The sequence below is a fragment of the Pelophylax lessonae genome (genome assembly GCF_965119305.1).
Source record: "Pelophylax lessonae genome assembly, chromosome: 2".
In the NCBI taxonomy this organism is placed as follows: Eukaryota; Metazoa; Chordata; class Amphibia; order Anura; family Ranidae; genus Pelophylax; species Pelophylax lessonae.
The window spans coordinates 101250427-101271225 of NC_138769.1; the positions used below are offsets into that span (position 1 = coordinate 101250427).

General features: G+C 46.5%; 1 protein-coding gene across 1 annotated transcript in view; it reads left to right on the forward strand.

Annotated features, from left to right (window-relative positions):
* SON (SON DNA and RNA binding protein) overlaps nt 1-20799 on the forward strand; it is a 301593-nt gene that overhangs the window by 140316 nt on the left and 140478 nt on the right. The window contains exon 7 of the mRNA XM_082247959.1: nt 7132-7298. Within this exon, the coding sequence (XP_082104085.1) occupies nt 7132-7298 (167 nt within the window). The remainder of the gene's footprint in view (nt 1-7131; nt 7299-20799) is intronic.

The following is a 20799-nucleotide window of genomic DNA, read 5'->3' on the forward strand; positions in this document are numbered from 1 at the left end:
CTTCAGTGCGGTCTCCATTGCCGCCTTGGGACCTCAATTTGGTGCTTTGTCCTCCAGAAATCTCCTTTTGAAAACCTTAGGGCGGTTCCCTTGCTTATGTTATCCCAGAAGGTGGCCTTTTTGGTGGCAATCACTTCTGCGTGCAGGGTGTCTGAGCTGGCGGTGTTGTCTTGTCGTTCACAATACTTGGTGGTTCACAGAGATAAGGTGGTTCTTTGCCCTTGTCGGTCGTTCCTTCCAAAAGTTGTCTCTGATTTTCATTTGAATGAAGACCTTGCATTCCTTGGATGTGGTTCGGGCAAATAGGGTGTACCTGGCAGCTACGGAGTCTTTTAGGAAGTCAGACTCATTTGTGCTCACGGACTGACCTCGGGAGGAGTTGTCCGCTTCTGCTGCGACCATTTCCAGATGCCTATTCAATTAAAGTCAGGTTCCTCCTTTCCGTTTCAGCGTACTCTACTAGGGGGCTTAATGCTAGTGATCGACCAATACCGTTTTTTTGTTGCCCATACCGATATTTTGCCAATCGCATATCGGTATCGGCCGATATTTTCACACATGTAAAATTTTGCAAAAAAAAAAAACAGATTTTGACACACATTTCTTAACCGGTTGCCGACTGCGCACAGTATATTTACTGCGGCAGTCGGCCCCGGCCAGGCAGAGTGACGTAGGTCTACGTCGCTCGCCTGTCACTCCTTCTAGAGCCAATAGCGGGTGGGCGCGCGCCCGCTGAGGCGCGCGCCCGCCTCGGCTCGTTCACGGAGGAGTGCGGGAGTGTGACTAGCGGACCCGATGTCCGCCGGTCACACTACGATCGCTGGTACAGCGGGAGAAAGACAGAGCGGCTTATGTAAACAAGCCGCCTGTCAGTTCTCCCTGTGTAAAAGTGAAGATCAGACAGTTCTACTATGTAGAACTGTTGATCTTTGTTTTTACACTAGTAGACCTGTCCCTGCACAGTTAGAATCACGCCCCTAGGACACACTTAACCCCTCCCTGTCCAATACTGTTAACCCCTTCCCTGCCAGTGTCATTTTTGCAGTAACAGTGCATATATATAGCACTGATTACTGCAGTAATGTCACTGGTACCCCCAAAAGTGTCAAAAATGTCAGTCAAGGGTCCGATCTGTCCGCCGCAATGTCGCAGTACCGCAAAAAAAATCGCAGATCGCCGCCATTACTCGTTAAAAAAAAAAAAAACACCAAAAATGACAAAAATCTTTCCCTTTGTTAGTAAACGCGATAACTTTTGCGCAAACCAATCAAAATACGCTTTTTGCGATTTTTTTTTTTTTTTTTTTTTTTTTTTTTTTTTTACCAAACATATGTAGCGTAAAACAAATTGGCCGAAAATGTTAAAAAATTTTGATTTTTAAATTTTTTTGGGGGGGAATTTCATATAAAAAAAGTGAAAAATATTGTTGTTTTTGCAAAAATTACGCTCTTTTTTGTTTATAGCGCGTGATCAAAAAATCGCACAGGTGATCAAATACCACCAAAAGAAAGCTCTGTTTGTGGGAAAAAAAGGACGTGAAATTCGTTTAGGTACAGCGTTGCACAACCGCGCAATTGTCCGTTAAAGTCACGCAGTAAAAAATCGCAAAAAACCCCCTGGTCTTTTAGCAGGAAAATCCTCCGGTGGTAAAGTGGTTAATAAACATATTAATCTTTATTAACATTCTTAACACCTTAACTGCATGAAAACTGGTAGGAAAAGTGCACTTGCGGGGACATTTGCAATTTTGAATTTCACATCATCTGATTGTGATTTAATGCTTAATAAAGTGCTGCAGTAGTGGACTCACTCACTGCAATATTTTTAATTCACTACTGCAGTGCAGTCAGTGCAAAACTGCTAGAAAAAAAGCTAGGCAACCGCTACACAGTGGATTGGACTGGAGTCAGTGGACTACCTCTGCAGTATGGCACTGCAACTACTGCATTCAGTGCAAAACTGCTAGAAAAAAAAGCTAGGCAACAACAACAGCTGCACAATACACATACACTGTGGATTGGACTGGAGTCAGTGGAGGACTAACTCTGCAGTAAGGCACTCACTGCAACTACTGCAGTCAGTGCAAAACTGCTGGAAAAAGAGCAAGGCAACAGCTACACATGTCACAGTGGATTGGACTGGAGTCAGTGGACTACCGCTGCAGTAGGGCACTCACTGCAATAATTTTAAATCACTACTGCAGTAGTGATTTTATTGCAGCAGTGAGTGGCGCTCTACTGCAGCAGTAGTCCACTGGCACTGACTCGAATCCACTGTCTACTATGTCTATAATAGGTAGACACAAGCTAGACAGTGGATTGGACAGACTCAGTGGACTGGTGGACAGACACTACTACTACACTTTCAAATCAATACTCTCAGTTAAGTAGAACAATATTATAGTGCAGAAAGCATAACATTATAGCATGGTCACCAGTTAAATAGCTACTTTTCTTTTCGTAAATTGCTGCCACTTCACTAAAAACACGCTCACTTGGTACTGAGGAAGGAGGAGCAGAAAGGTATCTTCTAGCATGAGAAGCAAGTCTTTTGTAGCGTGCCTCATTTTCTTTCCACCACTGAAGAGGATCAATTCTGTCAATTACTGGTTCCTTCAAATAGAGATGAAGTTAATCATCCAGGCTCATTGCCAATTCTGATGAATCCTCTGCACGAGGCCCCAATAAAACGCTGAACATTGCATCTATTTGACCACGATTAATTTTCTCTTCGGTCCATTGTCTTTTGGGACATTTTCCTCCTGTATCCTGCTCTTCCACATCAGAAGCCTTCTCTTCTTGTCCTTGACTTTTTTTCTTTTCGTCAGGAGGAACCTCCTGCACCTTCTGTTGAATATCTTCTGTCAGTCATTGCTTTGCCTTGGCCTATACATCATCAGAAGAGAAAGGATGGTTCTTGTATCGAGGATCCAAAAGACATGCAAGCACAACAGTTTTATTCTCCTCATGCTTCTCAAACCTTTTGGCGAGGCTGTCCCTAATGGCCTGCCTACATGCTTTGATGCCACATGTGTTGGGTCCTTCATTCTGTTGAAGAAGCATCTTCAGGACTCACACACATGGAATCACAGAGGAAACAGCTGAGTCTTAATGATTCACTTCCAGTGTCACTTCCTCAATGGGTACAAGCTAGAGATCGACTGGTTATTCGCAACACCGATATATCGGGGGCCGATACGCTATTTCCCCAGCTAGAGGCATCACCCCGGTATCGGTGTCCATAGCCGACGGTCGGCTGACTTGTAATGACAACAGATGCGGCTGAGAAGCCGCTCGGCTGTCCTTACAAGGAGGTGACGCCCCCCTCCCGCCCCTTTCCACGGCTCACCCGGGTCTCCTGTCCCACCGGGGGACCCGGGCATCCTACCGCCGAAGAGAAGACCCGGTGTAGCATGTAGATGTGTCCCCGTGAAAGCCGGTATTCCTGCTGCTAGTGCTCATGCGCCCGTCTCCATGTAAAAATCCCAGAAGTGATGTCATGACATCCCTTCCGGGGTACTCGGCGCCGAATTAAAAAAATTTACAGCATTAAAAACAGTCAAACTTGGTGTTTTGAATGTTTTTCAGTGCAGAGGAGGAGTTTGGGGTCTTTTAGACACCCAGATCCCTCCACAAGGAGTACCTTTTAGAAAAAAAAGTCTATGCTGCATTCTCTGGTTGCAGCATAGTTTTACTTTGTCACCAACATTTTGGTGAATCTTTTGCAGCATTTCTGTCCGAAAAAAATTGTCACTCTTCAGTGTGTACCTTGGCTCAACTATTGACATCAACCGCCTAAGTCAGGGTTAGACACTTTTGTAATGGCTGGTTATCAGTCACCATCATCTCTGTAAATATTTTGAATTACAGCAATTGGAATCTTCCATCACATTTTAGCCACCTGTTTTTTTTTTCTGAAACATATCTGTTATTGTTGCCTGGAATAGGGATGATTCACCTTGTGATTCATTTTGTTTTTTTTCTGTGCTGCATTATACAATTCAACATGATGAACTCTTAGATAGGCCCAAAGATTAGACGTATCTTTGTTTTTTGCAGTTATTGATCCCATGCTCACATTGTTTTGCAAGTGTTGCACAGTGCTGTGGATTTTCCTGGAGATGGAGAAGAGAAATAGTCACAGAGCACACTTTTAATTTTTCTCTCCATCCATCTCCATTGAAACAAGAAAGAGTCAGACACTAATATAGGCTTAAAAAAAGTGGCTGGCTGGCACCCTGTAGTGGGTGTCTGGCTGCCTGGCACCGGGTGGGTGGGTGGCACGCTTTGGTGGCTGGCTTGCAGTGGCACCCTGTGGTGGCTGGCACTGCTTTGATGGCTGGCTGGCACCCTTTTGTGGCTGGCTGGCACGTACAGGGCCTGTGGCTGGCTAGCTGGTACAGTCAGGACTCAGGCAGGGCCTGTGGCTGGCTGGCTTGCTGGTATACAGTGGGTGTGTGGAACTGGTCATCACCAGGCAGCTGTAGGTGGTGGGTGGCCGTGGCGGCTGTGTTACAGAACAGAATAGATACAGAACGTGATTCAGATTGTTGGTCACTGTTATCACTCACTAGATGTAGAACTCACTGTCCCGACAGACCGCCTGTGCAGCATGCAGATTCCAGTGTCGCAGCGGCGGGTTAAACACACTGTAACGAGGCTGAGGGAGGCGGCCTAAGAGCCGCCCAGTGTGCTGAGGCACGTGGCGCAACATACGCTTTGACGTTACGAAAATATCGGCAATACCTGTAAATCAAAAGGCCGATTCCGAGGCATCGGGGAAAGTGTATATCAGCCCCCGATATATTGGTGTTGCCGATAATCGGTCGATCTCTAAAGGCTCCAGGGCCTTCCGTCCTCAGGCATCAGTGATGCAAGTTTGCGAGGCAGTTAACTGGTTGTCTTTGCACACCTATAGAGCATTTTATAAAGTGGGTGTGTTGACATCTGCGGATGCTTCCTTTGGACGCAAAGGTTTTGCATACTGCTGTTCAAGATGACCTGATCCTCTTTGAGGGTGTATTGTTTTTTTTTCAGGTGAGCTCCAGTTGTTCTTGGTTGAGTTGCATGTTACCTGGTTGGCTATGGTTTAGCCTTGGGGAATTTTTTTTTTTTGCTGTTCCCACCCCTTATGTTTAACACTGCTTTGGGACATCCCAATGGTTAAGATGATCCGAAGCTGTGTCCGTCAATGACAGAGAAAATTTGGTCTGACTTACCGTAAAATCCATTTTGGAGTTTTAATTCTGACACTGCTTGTAACTAAACTGAGTGCCTATAGCAGAGAGGGAGTATACCCCCTGGGACTGCCCATGGGCGTAGCCAGACTTTTTTTGTTTGCCTGGTGTCCTTCTCCTGTAGGGGACAGTATAACCCACCGGTTATGAAGATCTGAAGCTGTGTCCGACAATTAATATCAGAGAAATGGATTTTACAGTAAGTCAAAATTTTTTTTAAGTTATTACTAAAGTTAAAGAGGAAGTAAACCCTCCTCTACAACTTGTACCTATAGGTAAGCCTATATTAAGGCTTACCTATAGGTACTGTAAATATCTCCTAAATATGCACCGTTTAGGAGATATTTACTTTGCATGCAGCCAGTGACATCACTGGCGAATGTGCTCTGAAGTAACGGCCGCTTGTGCCGTTCCTTCAGAGCCCCTTGCCGTTCCTTCAGAGCCCCATGCCGTTACCGTCGGCTCCCGCGCGCATTCGCGGGAATGACTGAAGTAAGGCGGGGCGTAGTCTCTGCTCTCTGTACATCTATCGGGACGGATGGATTACAGTGCAGTGTATTCTTATGTGAGAAATGGTGGAATATTGTCTGATAGAGAACACAAACACAGCTCTTATCGGGGCACATTAAAGGGGACCTCTGACCACACTATTAAAAGGGGACTCTGACCACACTATTAAAAGGGGACTCTGACCACACTATTAAAAGGGGACTCTGACCACACTATTAAAAGGGGACTCTGACCACACTATTAAAAGGGGACTCTGACCACAGTATTAAAGGGGGACTCTGACCACACTATTAAAAGGGGACTCTGACCACACTATTAAAAGGGGACTCTGACCACAGTATTAAAGGGGGACTCTGACCACACTATTAAAGGGGGACTCTGACCACACTATTAAAGGGGGACTCTGACCACACTATTAAAGGGGTACTCTGACCACACTATTAAAGGGGGACTCTGACCACACTATTAAAAGGGGACTCTGACCACATATGTTCTAGCGCCCGTTAATTTAACAGGCTTAATGTCTAGTTTACTTTATAATTTATAGGAAATTTGAGGACATGGGAGGAAAGTGAACTACCAAAAATAAATGCCTCTCCCTCTGCCAAACTTCATTCTATTGAAGATCATATCAATGCCTGAAAAATCTGCAGAATCTATATTGTGGTGGCTTAAAGGCTGGAAGGACGAACCACACTTGAAGATTTTTCAGGCATTGGTATATTTTTTAAATAATCAAGCAAGCATTGGAGATGCAGGCTACAAGAGACATGATTTTTAACTGTTCTCATTTGTAGGAACCACTTTTCTTTCCTTTTTTTCTATTCTAGTGACAGTCACTTGAAAAAAATATTGAACTCGTAATGTATATTGCTTTACAAGGAGACTTATCCGCAGCCGAGAGTGGGTGGAGCACATTTAGGCCCCTTTCACACTTGTGCGACTTGTCCTGCGACCTAGGACTGCAAAATCGCATGACAAGTCACCTTTAATATCTGTGTGCCTTCAAAGTAGTCCCTTCGCGATTTTGGTCCAACTTTGATGTGACTTGAGGTCCATAGACCGCAAGATTACACAGGCATTGCTTCAAGTCATGTTAACGTTGTGCGACTTTCAGGTTGCATAAGTGTGAAAGGGGCCTTAATTGATTTAAACCATCACACTATAGCAGACCTCTCAAAAGCCCTATTGCTGGCCATGGTAATGGTGAACTATCAGTTGTGTATCAGTCTCCTGAAATGCTACCTTTTGCAAATACTTTTTTTTGGGAGAGCAATATTGTTTTTACTACATTGAAAAAAATTAGGGTATTGACACTGCTCTTTATGCATGCTTTAAAATGACTTTAATTCTTCTTTTTTTTTTTTTTTTTTTTTTTTTTTAAGACAAAGCTCAGCTTCTGGAAATAGCCAAAGCTAATGCAGCCGCCATGTGTGTTAAGGCCGGTATGCCCTTACCAGCAAGTTTAAAGCCAGTATTGGCACCGTCTGCACCTGTTGATGAGAAGGTTACCCATAGGACATATGGCTCTACAATTCAAGAACTTACAGAGGTATGGGAATTTTAGTTTTAAGAAATTTAATGCATTTTCTGTGTGTGTGTGTGTGTGTGTGTGTGTGTGTGTGTGTGTGTGTGTGTGTGTGTGTGTGTGTGTGTGTGTGTGTATATGAATCTTATTAAAAAAATTAGAATATCATCAAAAAGTTAATTTATTTCAGTAATTCAGAATAAAAAGTTAAACTCGTGTATTTTATATAGGGGGGATATATTGCAAGCATTTTTATTTTTCATTTTAATGATTATGTCTTGCAACTAGTGAAAACCCAAAATTCAGTATCTTGGGAAAATTAGAATAAGGCCAGAAAAAAAAAAGATTTTTAATACACAAATGTTGGCTTACTGAAAAGTATGTACAGTATAGTATGCCAACAATCCTTGGTCTGGTCTCCTTTTGGATGAATTACTGCATCAATGTGGCGTGGCATGGAAGCGATCAGCCTGGGGCACTGCTGAGGTGTTATGGAAGCCCAGGTTGCTTTGATAGCGGCCTTCAGTTCATCTGGTGTGTCATCTTTCTTTTGACAGTACCCCATAGATTCTCTGTAGGGTTTAGGTCAGGCAAGTTTCCTGGCCAATAAGCACAGTGATACCATGATCATTAAACCAGGTAGGCCAAGTCCTGCTGAAATCAGCATCTCAATAAAACTAGTCCACAGAGAGAAGCATGAAGGGCTTTAGAATTTCCTGGGAGAGGGCTGCGCTAACTTTCAACTTGATAAAACACAGTGGACCAACACCGGCAGAAGACATGGCTCCCCAAATCCTCACTGACTGGAAACTTCACACTGGACCTGATGCAACTTGGATTCTGCGCCTTTCCACTCTTCCTCCAGACTCTGGGACCTTGATTTCAAAATGAAATGCAAACTTTAATCCAAAATGAGGACTTTTGACCACTGAGCAGAAGTCCAGTCCTTTTTTTTTCTTTTTGGCCCAGGTAAGACGCTTCTGACGTTCTCTGGTTCAGGAGTGGCTTGACCCAAGGAATGCGACAGTTGTAACTCATTTCCTTGATACGTCTGTGTGGTGGCTCTTGGAGTACTGATACCAGCCGTAGTCCACTTCTTGTGAATCTCAACCAAATTCTTGAATGGCCTTTGCTTCAAAATCCTTCTCGCGGCTGTGGTTATCCCTGTTGCTTGTGCACCTTTTTCTACCACTTTTTCCTTCCACTCAACTTTCCATTAATATGCTTGGATAGAGCACTCTGTAAACAGCCAGTTTTTTTAAAGTGGAGTTCCACCCATTTTTTGAAGGTCCAATCACTCAAGCCCACCCTGAATGCTGTAATAAATGGTAATTCTTTTTTTATTTGTACATACCTTTTATACCTTTTCTTCTGCAGCACTTCCGGCCGCCACCACTTAGGCGATTGTCACCAGGCGATTTGCAAGGGCTCCTGGGATAGCGGTGTCATGTATCCCGGGAGTCCTTGCGAATCACCTAGTGACCCGAATCTTGCGTTATTTCAGGACCGTAAATGACGCGAACTGGAGGATTGGGATGTCATGATTGACAGGTTGGCGGAGGGTGTCAATGACTGTCTTCTGGACAACTGTCAGGTCAGCAGTCTTCCCCATGATTGTGTAAGCTACTGAACCACACCTGAGAGACCATTTAAAGGCTCAGGAAACCTTTACAGGTGTTGAGGTAATTTAGCCGATTAGAGTGTGACGCCATTAATCTACTATATTGAACTTTTTCACAATATTCAAATTTTCTGAGATGCAGAATTTTTGATTTTCACTAGCTGTAAGCCATAATCCTCGAAATTAAAGGAAAGGAATGCTTGAAATATAATATTCAGCATGTAACGATTCTATATAATATGAGTTGCACTTTTTGAAATGAATTCCTGAAATTAACCTTTTGATGATATTTAAATTTCTCTTTTGTTCACTGACAGACACAGCTTCATATCTTCTTAGACCCTTGGGCTTATGCTGCTCTCTCTTCAGGAGTAGGACTAGGCGGAAACTATTTTGGCTACGCCCCTGAGGCAGTCCCATGGGGTATGCCCTCCCTTCCTGCTATAGAACTTAATATTTTTTTCTGCCTAGTCAGGAGTAAGGACTTGGCTCCCTACTGGGATCTGCAGTCCTGGCATTTTTTTCTTTCTAAATGGAATTTTTTTTTTTTCTTCCTTTATTTTCTGTTCCTGCGCAGACTACAATCAACAGCCGGACTTGGAGTTACACTGGATATCATAGATCCTTATGGTCTTCTCAGTCTGGCCTGCAAGCACGACCCAACAATTAGCTCCGCGCTAGGTTGGCCACGACATAGCCCCACTGGATGGGGGTTGGCTGGCGAGTGAAACATCTTGCAAGGACACATAGCCCTGGTCGTGATCAGAGTGGCAATGTGCTTTGGGCCGCAGCACCCCCATTCCAAGATGGCGCGGTGGACTACCAGGAGTGGTGCCCGCTTGGTTCCCAGGTGTGGTGAGTAGTGTCCCCCCTCTTTTCTCTGGGGAATGCTGGTGTGGACGTGGGCCCTTCCTCAGGTTGGCAAGTCCCTTCTGTGCCCTTCCTTCCTTCCCTCATGATTCCCCCTTTTTTTTTCACTGACGGGGGTTCCCCTGTAATGGTTGCCCTAACCTACCGCCCTCTTCCCCCTTAGTCACCCTTGGGGTGCATGAGTGTTTCTGGGTGAGGGGTGTCCCTGTTTGGTAATTGGCTTGATGGTGGGAGCGCACGCCAGCGGCTCCTTTCTGGTGTGCAATGGATTTGCGGGGGGTCCTGTGGGGTCTGGTTGCCGCACAGCGCCGCCATTTTGTTGTGGATGGCTGTATTGGGCCTCGGCGACCGTGTTTGTGTAGTCCGACGGCCATGTTTTTGTCGTTTCCCATTGTAGTGAATGCGGCAACTTTTTTCTTGAAGCCTAGAGCGGTGACTTGCGGTGGGCACTTCTAGTGACAGCGTCAGCGCTTCCTCTTCCTTTCTGATTGCAGCGTGGCAGGCAGTTTGGTGCTCTGTATCCAGTTCTGAGTGTATGGTAGTGAGTCTCTGCAAGTGTACAGCCTCCTTATCTGCTATAGCAGTGCCGCTAGTGCGCTGATCACGTAGCACCACAGCGGATAGCGGTGTTAAGGGTTTTAAAAAAAAAAAAAATGTTTTCTTCGTACACGGTACAACCTGTTTTAATCATGGAGCACTTGGAGCGAATCACCTGACCCACTCAGAAGCTGCGAGGTCCTCTGGGTCTCAGGCTGCCCTGGCAGCCATGACTGCGGCCCTGCAGTCACTTGTGTTAAAGGTTGATATGGCCCTGCAAAAGCGGCCTGGAAAGAAGTGCCCCCCGCCTTCACCTGCATCCCCCGCCTCCTCGGAGTCTGAGGTGGATTTGGCCGCCACAGACGCCAGTCAACCCACTGGGTCTGTGTCCACGCGCCCTGAGTGCTCTAACAGTGAGGATGAATCCTCTTCCATTGCAACCACACATAAGGCGCTGGTGGAGACACTGATTGTGTCAGTGTGGGAATCGTTAAAGTTTGAGGACTCAGCTGGTGTTTCCCTTTGCTGCCTATTTTGACGAGATTGTCGCTAGTCAGTGTGGATCCCCGAAAGGCATGGTTGGAATACCGAAGTAGAGAAGTGAAGTGAGGTAAAGTGGCGCTGCCTGTTTAAAAGTGTATATATAATTTTATGGAAGGGGTTAAAATAATGTGCAGTAAAGTGCTAATGTGCAATTGTATGCAAAACGATATAAAAAACTTATATATAAAAATATCTAAACATTATTTTAGAAATAAAAATATACACATTAATTGTGGGCATTAAGTGATATGTGCAATCAATAAGGATGAAAATAAATAAAGTGCCAGTTCAAATTGTCCAGTGAAAACACCAAAAATGTATTATATATATGTTAAATCAAAAAAGTCCAAAACCAGTCCATAAAGTGCTTGCAGAAAAGTGCTTCAGTATTGTTAATGAGTGATATTCGAGAGGTGATCCGGGTGATAAGTATAGGGTGAAAGAAAACATGCACCCCTCCAATATATCCCGCACTCACCAGAGATATATACCCCCACAGGGGTAATGAACTTTAGGGTAATAGCCTCTTTTCCTACGGTTCCTAGTAGTGGGCTCGTGGATAAAGATATCCCTGGGTGTCTCCTCTCAGCGGGGTCAGATAATTCCAATACACTAGATCATGGGTGTCCAACCTGTGGCCCTCCAGCTGTTGCAGAACTACAAGCCCCATCATGCCTCTGCCATTGGGAGTCATGTTTGCAACTGTCAGCCTTGCAATGTCTCATGGGACTTGAAGTTCGGCAACAGCTGGAGGGCCGCAGGTTGGACACCCATGCACTAGATCACCATAGTATTCCTCTCTCAAGTATAGGGAGATATCCCGAGGTGATATGCAAAAAGGAAGACCTCATATAGTGATGTACCGTTTAACGTCTTTATTAAGCATAAAATTTAAGAATAGTACTCACATTTAAACGTGGCAAACAAGCGTGAAAAGCAGTAGGGGCCGCAAGTCCCTCGTTGGCGGCTGCTTCCGGGACGATATGCGAGCCAGCGACCGGATCTGCGTTCCAGTGGGGCGGAAATGACGTAACCACGCACAGCGCGTTTCGTCACAGCTGACGTCATCAGGTGCGTGATACCGAAGTGTTTCGCTAGGAGATATCCCTTTGAGTAGTCTCTCTTGAAGGTGAAGGTTCCACCGACGGTGGACTCTCGGGTTTCCAGGGGGAATAAGGCAACGTTTTTACTTGTGGAGGATTCCCCATCCTATAGGGACCCTGTGGATAAGAGAGCGGAGGCTCTGGTCCGATACCTTTTCACCACGACAGGTTAAATTTTGAGGCCGTTGTTTGCTGTCATCTTGGTATCCCAGACTTTGACGGAATGTGCATACATTTTACGCCAGGATCTGGAAGGGAATCAACATCCTCCTGAGCTGGCGGATCAGTTGTTTCAGGGCCTACAGTACATCTGTGACGCATCCTTGGATGCAGCCCCTTTGGCTGGCAGAGCATCCGTGACGGCGGTGATCCTTCGCTGCACTATATTGTTGAAGCACTGGTCGGCCGACCAGGCTTCTAAAAAGGTATTGACTGATCTCCCTTTTGTAGGAGACCGTTTGTTCGGTGCCTCTATGGAGGCGTATATTAAAGGTCTGAAAGGAGGTAAGTAGTACTTTGCTTCCGCTGGTTGCTAAGGGCAAGGAACCTTGTCCTAAACAAGGCCCTTTTTTTTGGCTCAAAAACAGCCCTTTCGTCTAACTGGATCATAAGACAAGGGTTCAAGATCCACCCGTACCTTCGCCGGCGGCTCCAAGAAACCCTCGACTGGTAAGTCAAAAGCAGGCTCTGTTAGTTCTGCAGACAAGCCTTCATCAGCCTGAAGGGGCGCCCTCACCCGTATCTGGGGTGGGTGGATGTCTTTGTTTCTTTCCGGGAACCGTGGACCTTGCTCATTCAGGACAAATGGGTCCACGAGTTGGTTCGGTTGCAAGATCGAGTTTTGATCCTTGCCTCCGACAAGGTTCTTTCCTTCCAACCTACGCCTTTCTCGCAATTGGCTGCAGGGCCTTCATGGGGCGGTACAGGACCTGTTGGCACAAGGAGTCGTTAAGCCAGTTCCAGAGTCGGAAAGTTTTCAAGGCTTTTATTCAAATCTGTTTACTGTTTCCAGAAAGGAAGGCAAGGTCCGCCCGATTTTGGACCTCAAGGCACTGAACCACTTTGTGCGTGTTCAGAAATTTTGTATGGAGTCCATTCGCACGGTAGTGGCTTCCCTTCATCAAGGGGACTTTCTGGCCTCTATCGATATCAAGGATACTTGCCTTCATATCCCAATTTACATCGGGCACCAGTGTTTTCTTCGCTTTGCTGTGGGCGAGGGGCACTATCAAATTAGTGAATTTACCCTTTGGTCTCTCCTCCTCGGGTGTTGACGAAAGTGTTGGCGCCAGTGTTGGCCTTGCTCAGGCAGAGGGGCATCGCTGTGTTGGGATACCTAGATGACCTGCTTCTGCGTGCATTGTCTTCATCGGCTCTAGAAGTCGATTTGGACATTACTGTGCGGACTCTGCAAGAGTTCGACTGGACACAATTTCTCAAAAATCAGCTCTGACTCCGTCCACTAAGCTGGATTACTTGGGCCTGACGCTGGATTCAGCCTCAGCCCGGGTGTTTCTTCCACAGACCAAACTGCTGAATTTTCAGGATGCGATTCGACTCCTGTTGTCCAACCGTCGGTCGTCTCTCAGGACTTGCATGCAAATGCTGGGCCTGATGGTTTTCACCTTCGAAACTATTCCGTTTGGGCCGTTCCATACCAGACCTCTGCAAAGGGAGATTCTTGTGAAATGGAAGGAGGATACACAGTCGCTAGACATTTTGATCCTATTGAGCCAGGGTACGAGGGGCTCTCTGACCTGGTGGCGTCGCTCTCCGGCACTTCGTTTAGGGATATCCTTTCTCCCCCCTGTATTGGACAGTGGCTTCCACAAATGCCAGCCTGTCCGGGTGGAGAAGTGTCTTGGGTGTTGACTCGGCTCAAGGAGTTTGGACTCGGGAGGAGTCCAGTCTGCCGATTAACATCGTGGAGATTCAGGCGGTCAGGCATTGTCTGTACCAGTGGACATATCGCCTGCAGGGGTGCCCGGTAAGGGTAGAATCGGATAATGCCACAGCTGTGGCATATATCAATCATTAAGGGGGACCGGGAAGTAGCCAGCATTCTAAGATGGGCAGAGCTATATGTTCCGGCCCCCTCTGCTGTGCATATTCCGGGGGTAGAGAATTGGCAGGCAGACTACCTCAGTTGTAGGATCAGGGAGAATGGTCTTTCCATCCAGAGGTGTTTCATCTACTGTCTACGGTGGGGGACTCCCAATGTGTGGACCTGTTGGCCTCCTGTCTCAACAGGAAGGTGCAGAGGTTCCTGTCAAGGTCTCGGGATCCTCTGGCAGACTCCCTGGTGGCCCCTTGGGGTCCGTATTGTCTGATTTACGCCTTTACCCCAATACAACTTCTGGTGAGACTGCTACGCAGAATCGAGGTGGAAGGGATTCCGGTCATTCTGGTGGCTCCTCCCGTGTAGGTCTGGGCTGATCCCTTACTTTTCTCACGATCCTCTTTACCCCATGAAGCGAAATCTTGCTTGGAGCTCCAGACAGAGGGGGAGTTGATGATTACTTTGTATTTCTTCTATTTGCAAAAAATCACTCCAACAGTTGTGTTCTTCTCACCAAGCTAATTGCTGGTGGTCTTTTATCCCATTCCAGCCTTGTGCAGATCTTCAATCTTGTCCCTGATGTCCTTTCACAGCTCTTTGGTCTTGCCCATGATGGCGAGGTTTGAAGCAAGAGATTCTGTGTACAGGTGTCTTTTATACACATAGTTACATAGTTAGTGAGGTTGAAAAAAGACATCAGTCCATCCAGTTCAACCTATGATGTGTGTGTGTGTGTTTGCTTTTAACCGTACATTGTATACCCTGTATATTGTGGTCTTTAAGGTGCCCATCTAATAGTTTTTTGAAACTATCAATGCTCCCTGCTGATACGACTGCTTGTGGAAGAGAATTCCACATCCTTACCGCTCTTACAGTGAAGAACCCCTTACGCATTTTAAGGTTAAACCGCCTTTCCTCTAGTTTTAGTGAGTGGCCACGTGTCTTGTTGTATTTCCTTACTCTGAATAGTTTGTTCCTTATGCTAGGGTCGCCAGTACAGTATTTGTACATTGATATCATATCCCCCCTCAAACGTCTCTTCTCTAGAGAGAATAGGTTCAGTGCTTGTAGTCTTTCCTCATAGCTGATGTCCTCCATTCCCCTAATTATTTTTGTTGCCCTTCTCTGACTCTTTCCAATTCCAGCACATTCTTCCTGAGGACCGGTGCCCAGAACTGGACAGCATACTCCAGATGTGGCCGGACCAGAGTCTTGTAGAGCGGGAGAATAATCTCTTTATTTCTGGAGTGAATCCCCTTTTTTATACATCCCAGTATTCTGTTGGCTTTGCTTGCAGCTGCTTGGCATTGCATGCCACTGCCAAGCCTGTTGTCTACCAGTACCCCCAAGTCTTTTTCCATCCTAGACTCCCCCAGAGGTTCCCCCCCTAGTGAGTAGCTTGCTTTCTGGTTTCTGGCCCCCAAGTGCATTACTTTACATTTTTCAACATTAAACTTCATCTGCCATGTAGTTGCCCACCCCGTTATTTTGTTCAGGTCCGCTTGTAAGTTTTCCACATCCTGCATAGAAGATATTGGCATGCTTAGTTTAGTATCATCCGCAAATACTGAGATTGTACTATATATCCCCTCCTCTAGATCCATTTATGAATAAATTAAACAGGATTGGTCCCAGGACCGAACCCTGGGGGACCCCACTTTCCACACCCGTCCAGTCCGAGTATTCCCCATTAATCATCACCCTCTGGACTCTCCCCTGGAGCCAGTTCTCTATCCAGGTACTCACCTTATGGTCCATACCTACCTTCCTTAGTTTGTACAGTAAGCGTTTGTGGGGAACGGTGTCAAAGGCCTTTGCAAATTCCAGATACACCACATCCACAGGCTTACCTTTATCTAGGTGGCAGCTCACTTCATCATAGAAGGTTAATAGATTGGTTTGGCAAGAACGATTTTTCATAAATCCATGCTGATTACTACTAATTATACTGTTTTCATTACTAAAGTCTTGTATGTGGTCCCTTAACATCCCCCTCCAAAATCTTGCAGACTACATATGTTAGGCTGACAGGTCTATAGTTACCCGGGATACACCTCGGCCCCTTTTTAAATATTGGTACTACGTTGGCCTTTTTCCAATCTGCTGGCACCATACCCGTCTGTAAACTATCCTTAAAGATCAAGAATAATGGTCTGGCAATCACCTGGCTGAGCTCTTTAAGAACCCTCGGGTGCAAGCCATCCGGTCCCGGTGATTTATTTATGTTAAGTTTCTCAAGTTTAGTTCTAAGTCTATCTTCTGTTAGCCATGGCGGCACTTCCTGAGGTGTATTATTTAGTTCGGCCTTACAAGCTGGGTTCGTGTAGACCCCCGATTCTTTTGTGAAGACTGAAGAGAAGAAATTATTTAACACTTCCGCCTTTTCCCTGTCCTCAGTGGCCATATTTCCTTTGTCATCTTTTATGGGGCCAATGTGTTCTGACCTCGCTTTCTTACTGTTTATATACTTAAAGAACTTCTTGGGGTTCTTTTTTACTCTCTTCCGCTATATGTCTCTCGTGTTCTATTTTAGCTGCCCTGATTTCATCTTTACATTTCTTATTACACTCTTTGTAATGCTTAAATGCTGCCAATATGGATGGATGGTTGAGTTTGCTTTGCATATTAAAGTAGTGTGGCATAGGCTAAATAATAAACAAATGTTACCATGATTATGAATAAGCTGTCATTTCTTTCCTTCCTCCTTTTTTTTTTTTCCAGCAGGGGCACTTCATGTGTAATGTAGGTTTCCATTAACAGTCTGCTTGAAAGTTTAGAGGGGGTGGTTACAACTTCAGCAATCGACCCCCTTTTTCTGTCCCTCTTCCACTTGGAGATATGGCCGTGCTTACTGAATAGGCACACGCCTGAGTAGTAAATAAGTTAAAACACATTAATATTTCCTCTGCAGTAAAGTGGGAAAAATACAGAAGTGTCATAGACATGGCTGCATAAGGATGGGGTGTCAATACATCCTCTTCTGCACACAGCTTATTTTGGATTTTCTTACAGACAGCCTCTATCTGCACACTGTGTAGCTGCCTGCACTGCTGCAGTTCTGACCTGTGAGGCTGGCGGATAATGGCTGTGCAGCATAGAATCCAGCTACTCAGTGTGCAGATAGAGGCTGTTTGTAAGCAAATCCATTCTTGGTCGGCGTCCTCTTTGCAGGATGGCAGTCGACTGGTCCTTCCCACTGATTATGTTTTTCGGGTATGCTTAGTATATAGCGCCCCCGCCCTCCCCTGCTCATCAGGTCCTGAATCTGTTCCAGCCGCTGCGAACGCGAGTCACCCTACTGGGTCTGCTTCCATGCACCCTGAATGCTCAGATAGTGAGGATGATTCCTCTGCTCTAGCATGCATTCAAAGGCCCTGGTGGATGTATTGATTATGTCAGTGCGTGAAACTTTGAAAATGGAGGATGCGGCTGATGCTGCGTCAGAGGCGCCAGTGCCTTTTGGCACCCACAAGCGGCAAGGGTTTTTCCCTTTTTCTCTTACTTTGACAACATTGTCCCAAAACAGTGGTGTTGTCCAAAACGCACTTTTGTGGTCCCTAAGTGTTTGCTTGCAGTATCCCTATGAGGATTCCCTGCTTAAAAGTTCCCACTTGTAGTGGACTTGCCAGTTTCCAGGTTAAATCGAGCTAGCCTAATTCCGGTTGAGGAGTCTCCGGGCCTTAAAGATCCGACTGGTAGAAGGGCGTAGACTCTGACTCGCCATATGTTCACTGTGGCTGGTTTGGCACTTAGGCCGGTATTTACTATTGCCCCTGTGTCAAAAATTCTGACCGATTGGGCTAAACTTTCACGCCGGTACCTCAAACCACTTCCCCCCTGCCTTTGTGAAGCTGGTAGATCAGTTTGTCCAGGGGCTACAGTTTATCTGTGAGGCATTTTTGGATGCAGCTCCTTTGATTTTAGGCAGTCTGTATCAGCAGTGGTCCTTCGGCATATTATCTGGCTGAAATGTTGGTCTGCAGGCCAGACTTCTAAGAAGGCCTTATCTGATTTCCCCCTTGTAGGGGATCGCCTGTTTGTAGCTTCCTTGGATGACATTAAGGGTCTCACAGGGTGTAAGAGTACTCTTCTTCCGCAGGCTACCAAGGGCAAGGAGTCCTGTCGTAGACATGGGCCATTCTTCTCGGCTCATAAGTGGCCCCCAGGGTCTCAAGACAAGGGATCTAAGCCCTTCAGAGCCTCCAAGCGGACCTGGTCTGGCAAGCATCGAGCGGGCTGTTCCAGACCTGCAGACAAGGCTTCCTCTGCATGAAGGGGCACCCTCTCGCATAATTGGGGCTGGGGGGGGGGGCGTCTTTGCTGGTTTCAAGATTTGTTGACCTCCCTGGTACAGGAGAAGTGAGTCCATGAAGTCTTTTTGGTCCAACTACAAGATCGCGTTTTATTCTTATCCTCCAGGTAAGGTTCTTCTCTTCCAACCTGCACTTGTCCCCAGATTGCTTACTGGGTCTCTTTGGGGCAGTGCAAGACTTCTAAATTCAAGGGGTGATTGTTCCGGTTCTGACTTCAGAACGTTTTCAGGGGTTTTACTCAAACCTTTTTACAGTTCCCAGGAAGGAAGGTAAGGGGGTACGTCCAATTCTGGACCTCAAGGCGCTAAACTGCTTTGTTTCGGTACAGAAGTTCCCAATGGATTCCATTTGCACGATAGTTGCGTCCCTATATCAGGGGGATTTTCTCCTATCGACATTAAGGTCGCCTACCTTCACATTCCAATATGTGCCGGTCACCAGTGCTTCCCCCAATTTGCCGTGGGCGAGGAACATTTGATCAGTTTGTGGCGTTTTACCTTTTGGTCTCGCCACCGCTCCTTGGGTCTACACAAAAGTGTTGGCCCCAGTGCCTAGCATTGTTGCGTCAGCGGGGATCGCGGTACTGGGGTACCTGGACAATCTTCTTCTGCGAGCGGAGTCTCAGACTGCTCTGATGGACAACTTGGAGATTACTCTGCTAACTCTGAGGGATTTCAGTTGGATTCTGAATCTTCAGAAGTCTGCTCTGGTTCTGATTCTGTCCACAAAACTGGACTATCTGGGTCTGACTCTGGACTCTGCCTCACCCAGAATATTTCTTCCTCTGGAAAAATTCCAGACATTGCAGGAGGCAATTCAGCTTCTGTTGTCCAGCAGATGGTCATCCCACCGGGCTTGCATGTGGCTGCTGGGCCTGATGGTGTCCACCTCCGAGTCAGTTCCATTTGCACAGTTCAACAGAATCTCTGGGAAAAAAAAAAAGATTCTGGTGAAATGGGACAAGAATCCACGGTCTCTAGAGGTGGCTTCTTTCTCCAGCACTTCGACAGGGAAAAATCCTTTCTCCCCCTGTACTGGACAGTTATCTCCACGGATTCCAGCCTGTCCAGGTGGGAAGGCCTCCTCAGCACAGTTTGTGCTCAATGGGTCTGGACTCTGGAAGAGTCCAGACTGCCGATTAATGTACTGGAACTCAGAGCGATCAGATTTTGTCTGGATCATTGGACAATTCGTCTTCAGGGGTGTCCGGTACGAATTCAATCGGACAATGCCATGGCCGTGGTCTGTCAATCACCAAGGGGTCACAAGAAGTGTCCTGGCGGCTCGGGAAGTAGCCTGCATTCTTAGGTGGGCACGCTGATTGGTTCCAGCCCTCTCTGCTGTACATATTTCAAGGAAGGTCCAGAGAGCTGTGGTGCGGTCTCCGGACCCCCTGGCTGACGCCACAGATGCATTCTAGTGGCTCCAGACTGGCATCACTGGTCTTGGTACGGCTGATCGCCGATGCTCCTTGGAGACTTCCTTTCAGGGAAGGTCTGCTGTTCCAAGGGCCAATCTTCTATTCTGCTTTACAGTTGCTGGCTTTAATGGCTTGGCTGTTGAAAGCCAGGTGCTAAAGGAGGTTTGTCTGAATTGGTGACTCCTACGCTGTTAAAGGCTAGAAAATCTACCTCTAGGAAGATCTACCATCATACTTGGAAGACGTACATTGCGTGGTGTGAATCTCTTGGGGTGCACCCTTTTCCTCAAATGAGGGGTTGAACAGAGCCTGGCCTTGTGTACCGTTAAAGGCCAGGTTTCGGCATTGGCAGTTTTCTTTCAATGTCCTATGGCCACACATTCCTTGGTGCTTACCTTTATCGAGGGAGTTTGACACTTGGTTCCTTTAGTGCGGTCTCCATTGCTGCCATGGGACCTCAGTTTGGTTTTCAGTTCTCCAGAAACCTCCCTTTCGAAAAATTTGGGAGGTTCCCCTGCTTACGTTGTCCCAAAAGTTGGCCTTTTTGGTGGCTTTTACTGCCGTGCGCAGGGTGTCGCAGCTGGCGGCGTTGTCTTTTTTTTTTTTTTTTTTTGCCTACTCAGGGGTAAGGGCCTAGCTCCTTGCTAGGATCTTTGGTCCTGGCAATTTTTTCTTTTTACATTTTTTTTTTTTTTTCTTTTTCACCAGATTCCTGGTATGGTGAGTAGCTTTCCCCTCTCTCCCCCTGGAGGGTTTTCGGGTAGACATGAACCCCTCCTTGGGATGTATCCCTCCCCCTTTCCTGCCCCCCCTCGTGGTGCCGCCATTTTGTTATAGCCTTGTGTTTCTACGCATGGTGGCCATGTTTGTGTAGTCCGGCGGCCATTTTGCTCTGGTTTGCCATTAAAAATAGCCATATGGGTGGCTATTTCGGTGGTGGGAGCCCCTCCTCATCCCTTGGTGCTGGCTCTTGGATCCTCTCACTTTCTGATCGCCGCTCGTGGAGTGAAGATTATCATGGTGGCTGCAGGTGCCTGTAGGTGCCTTTTTCTGTTGGGT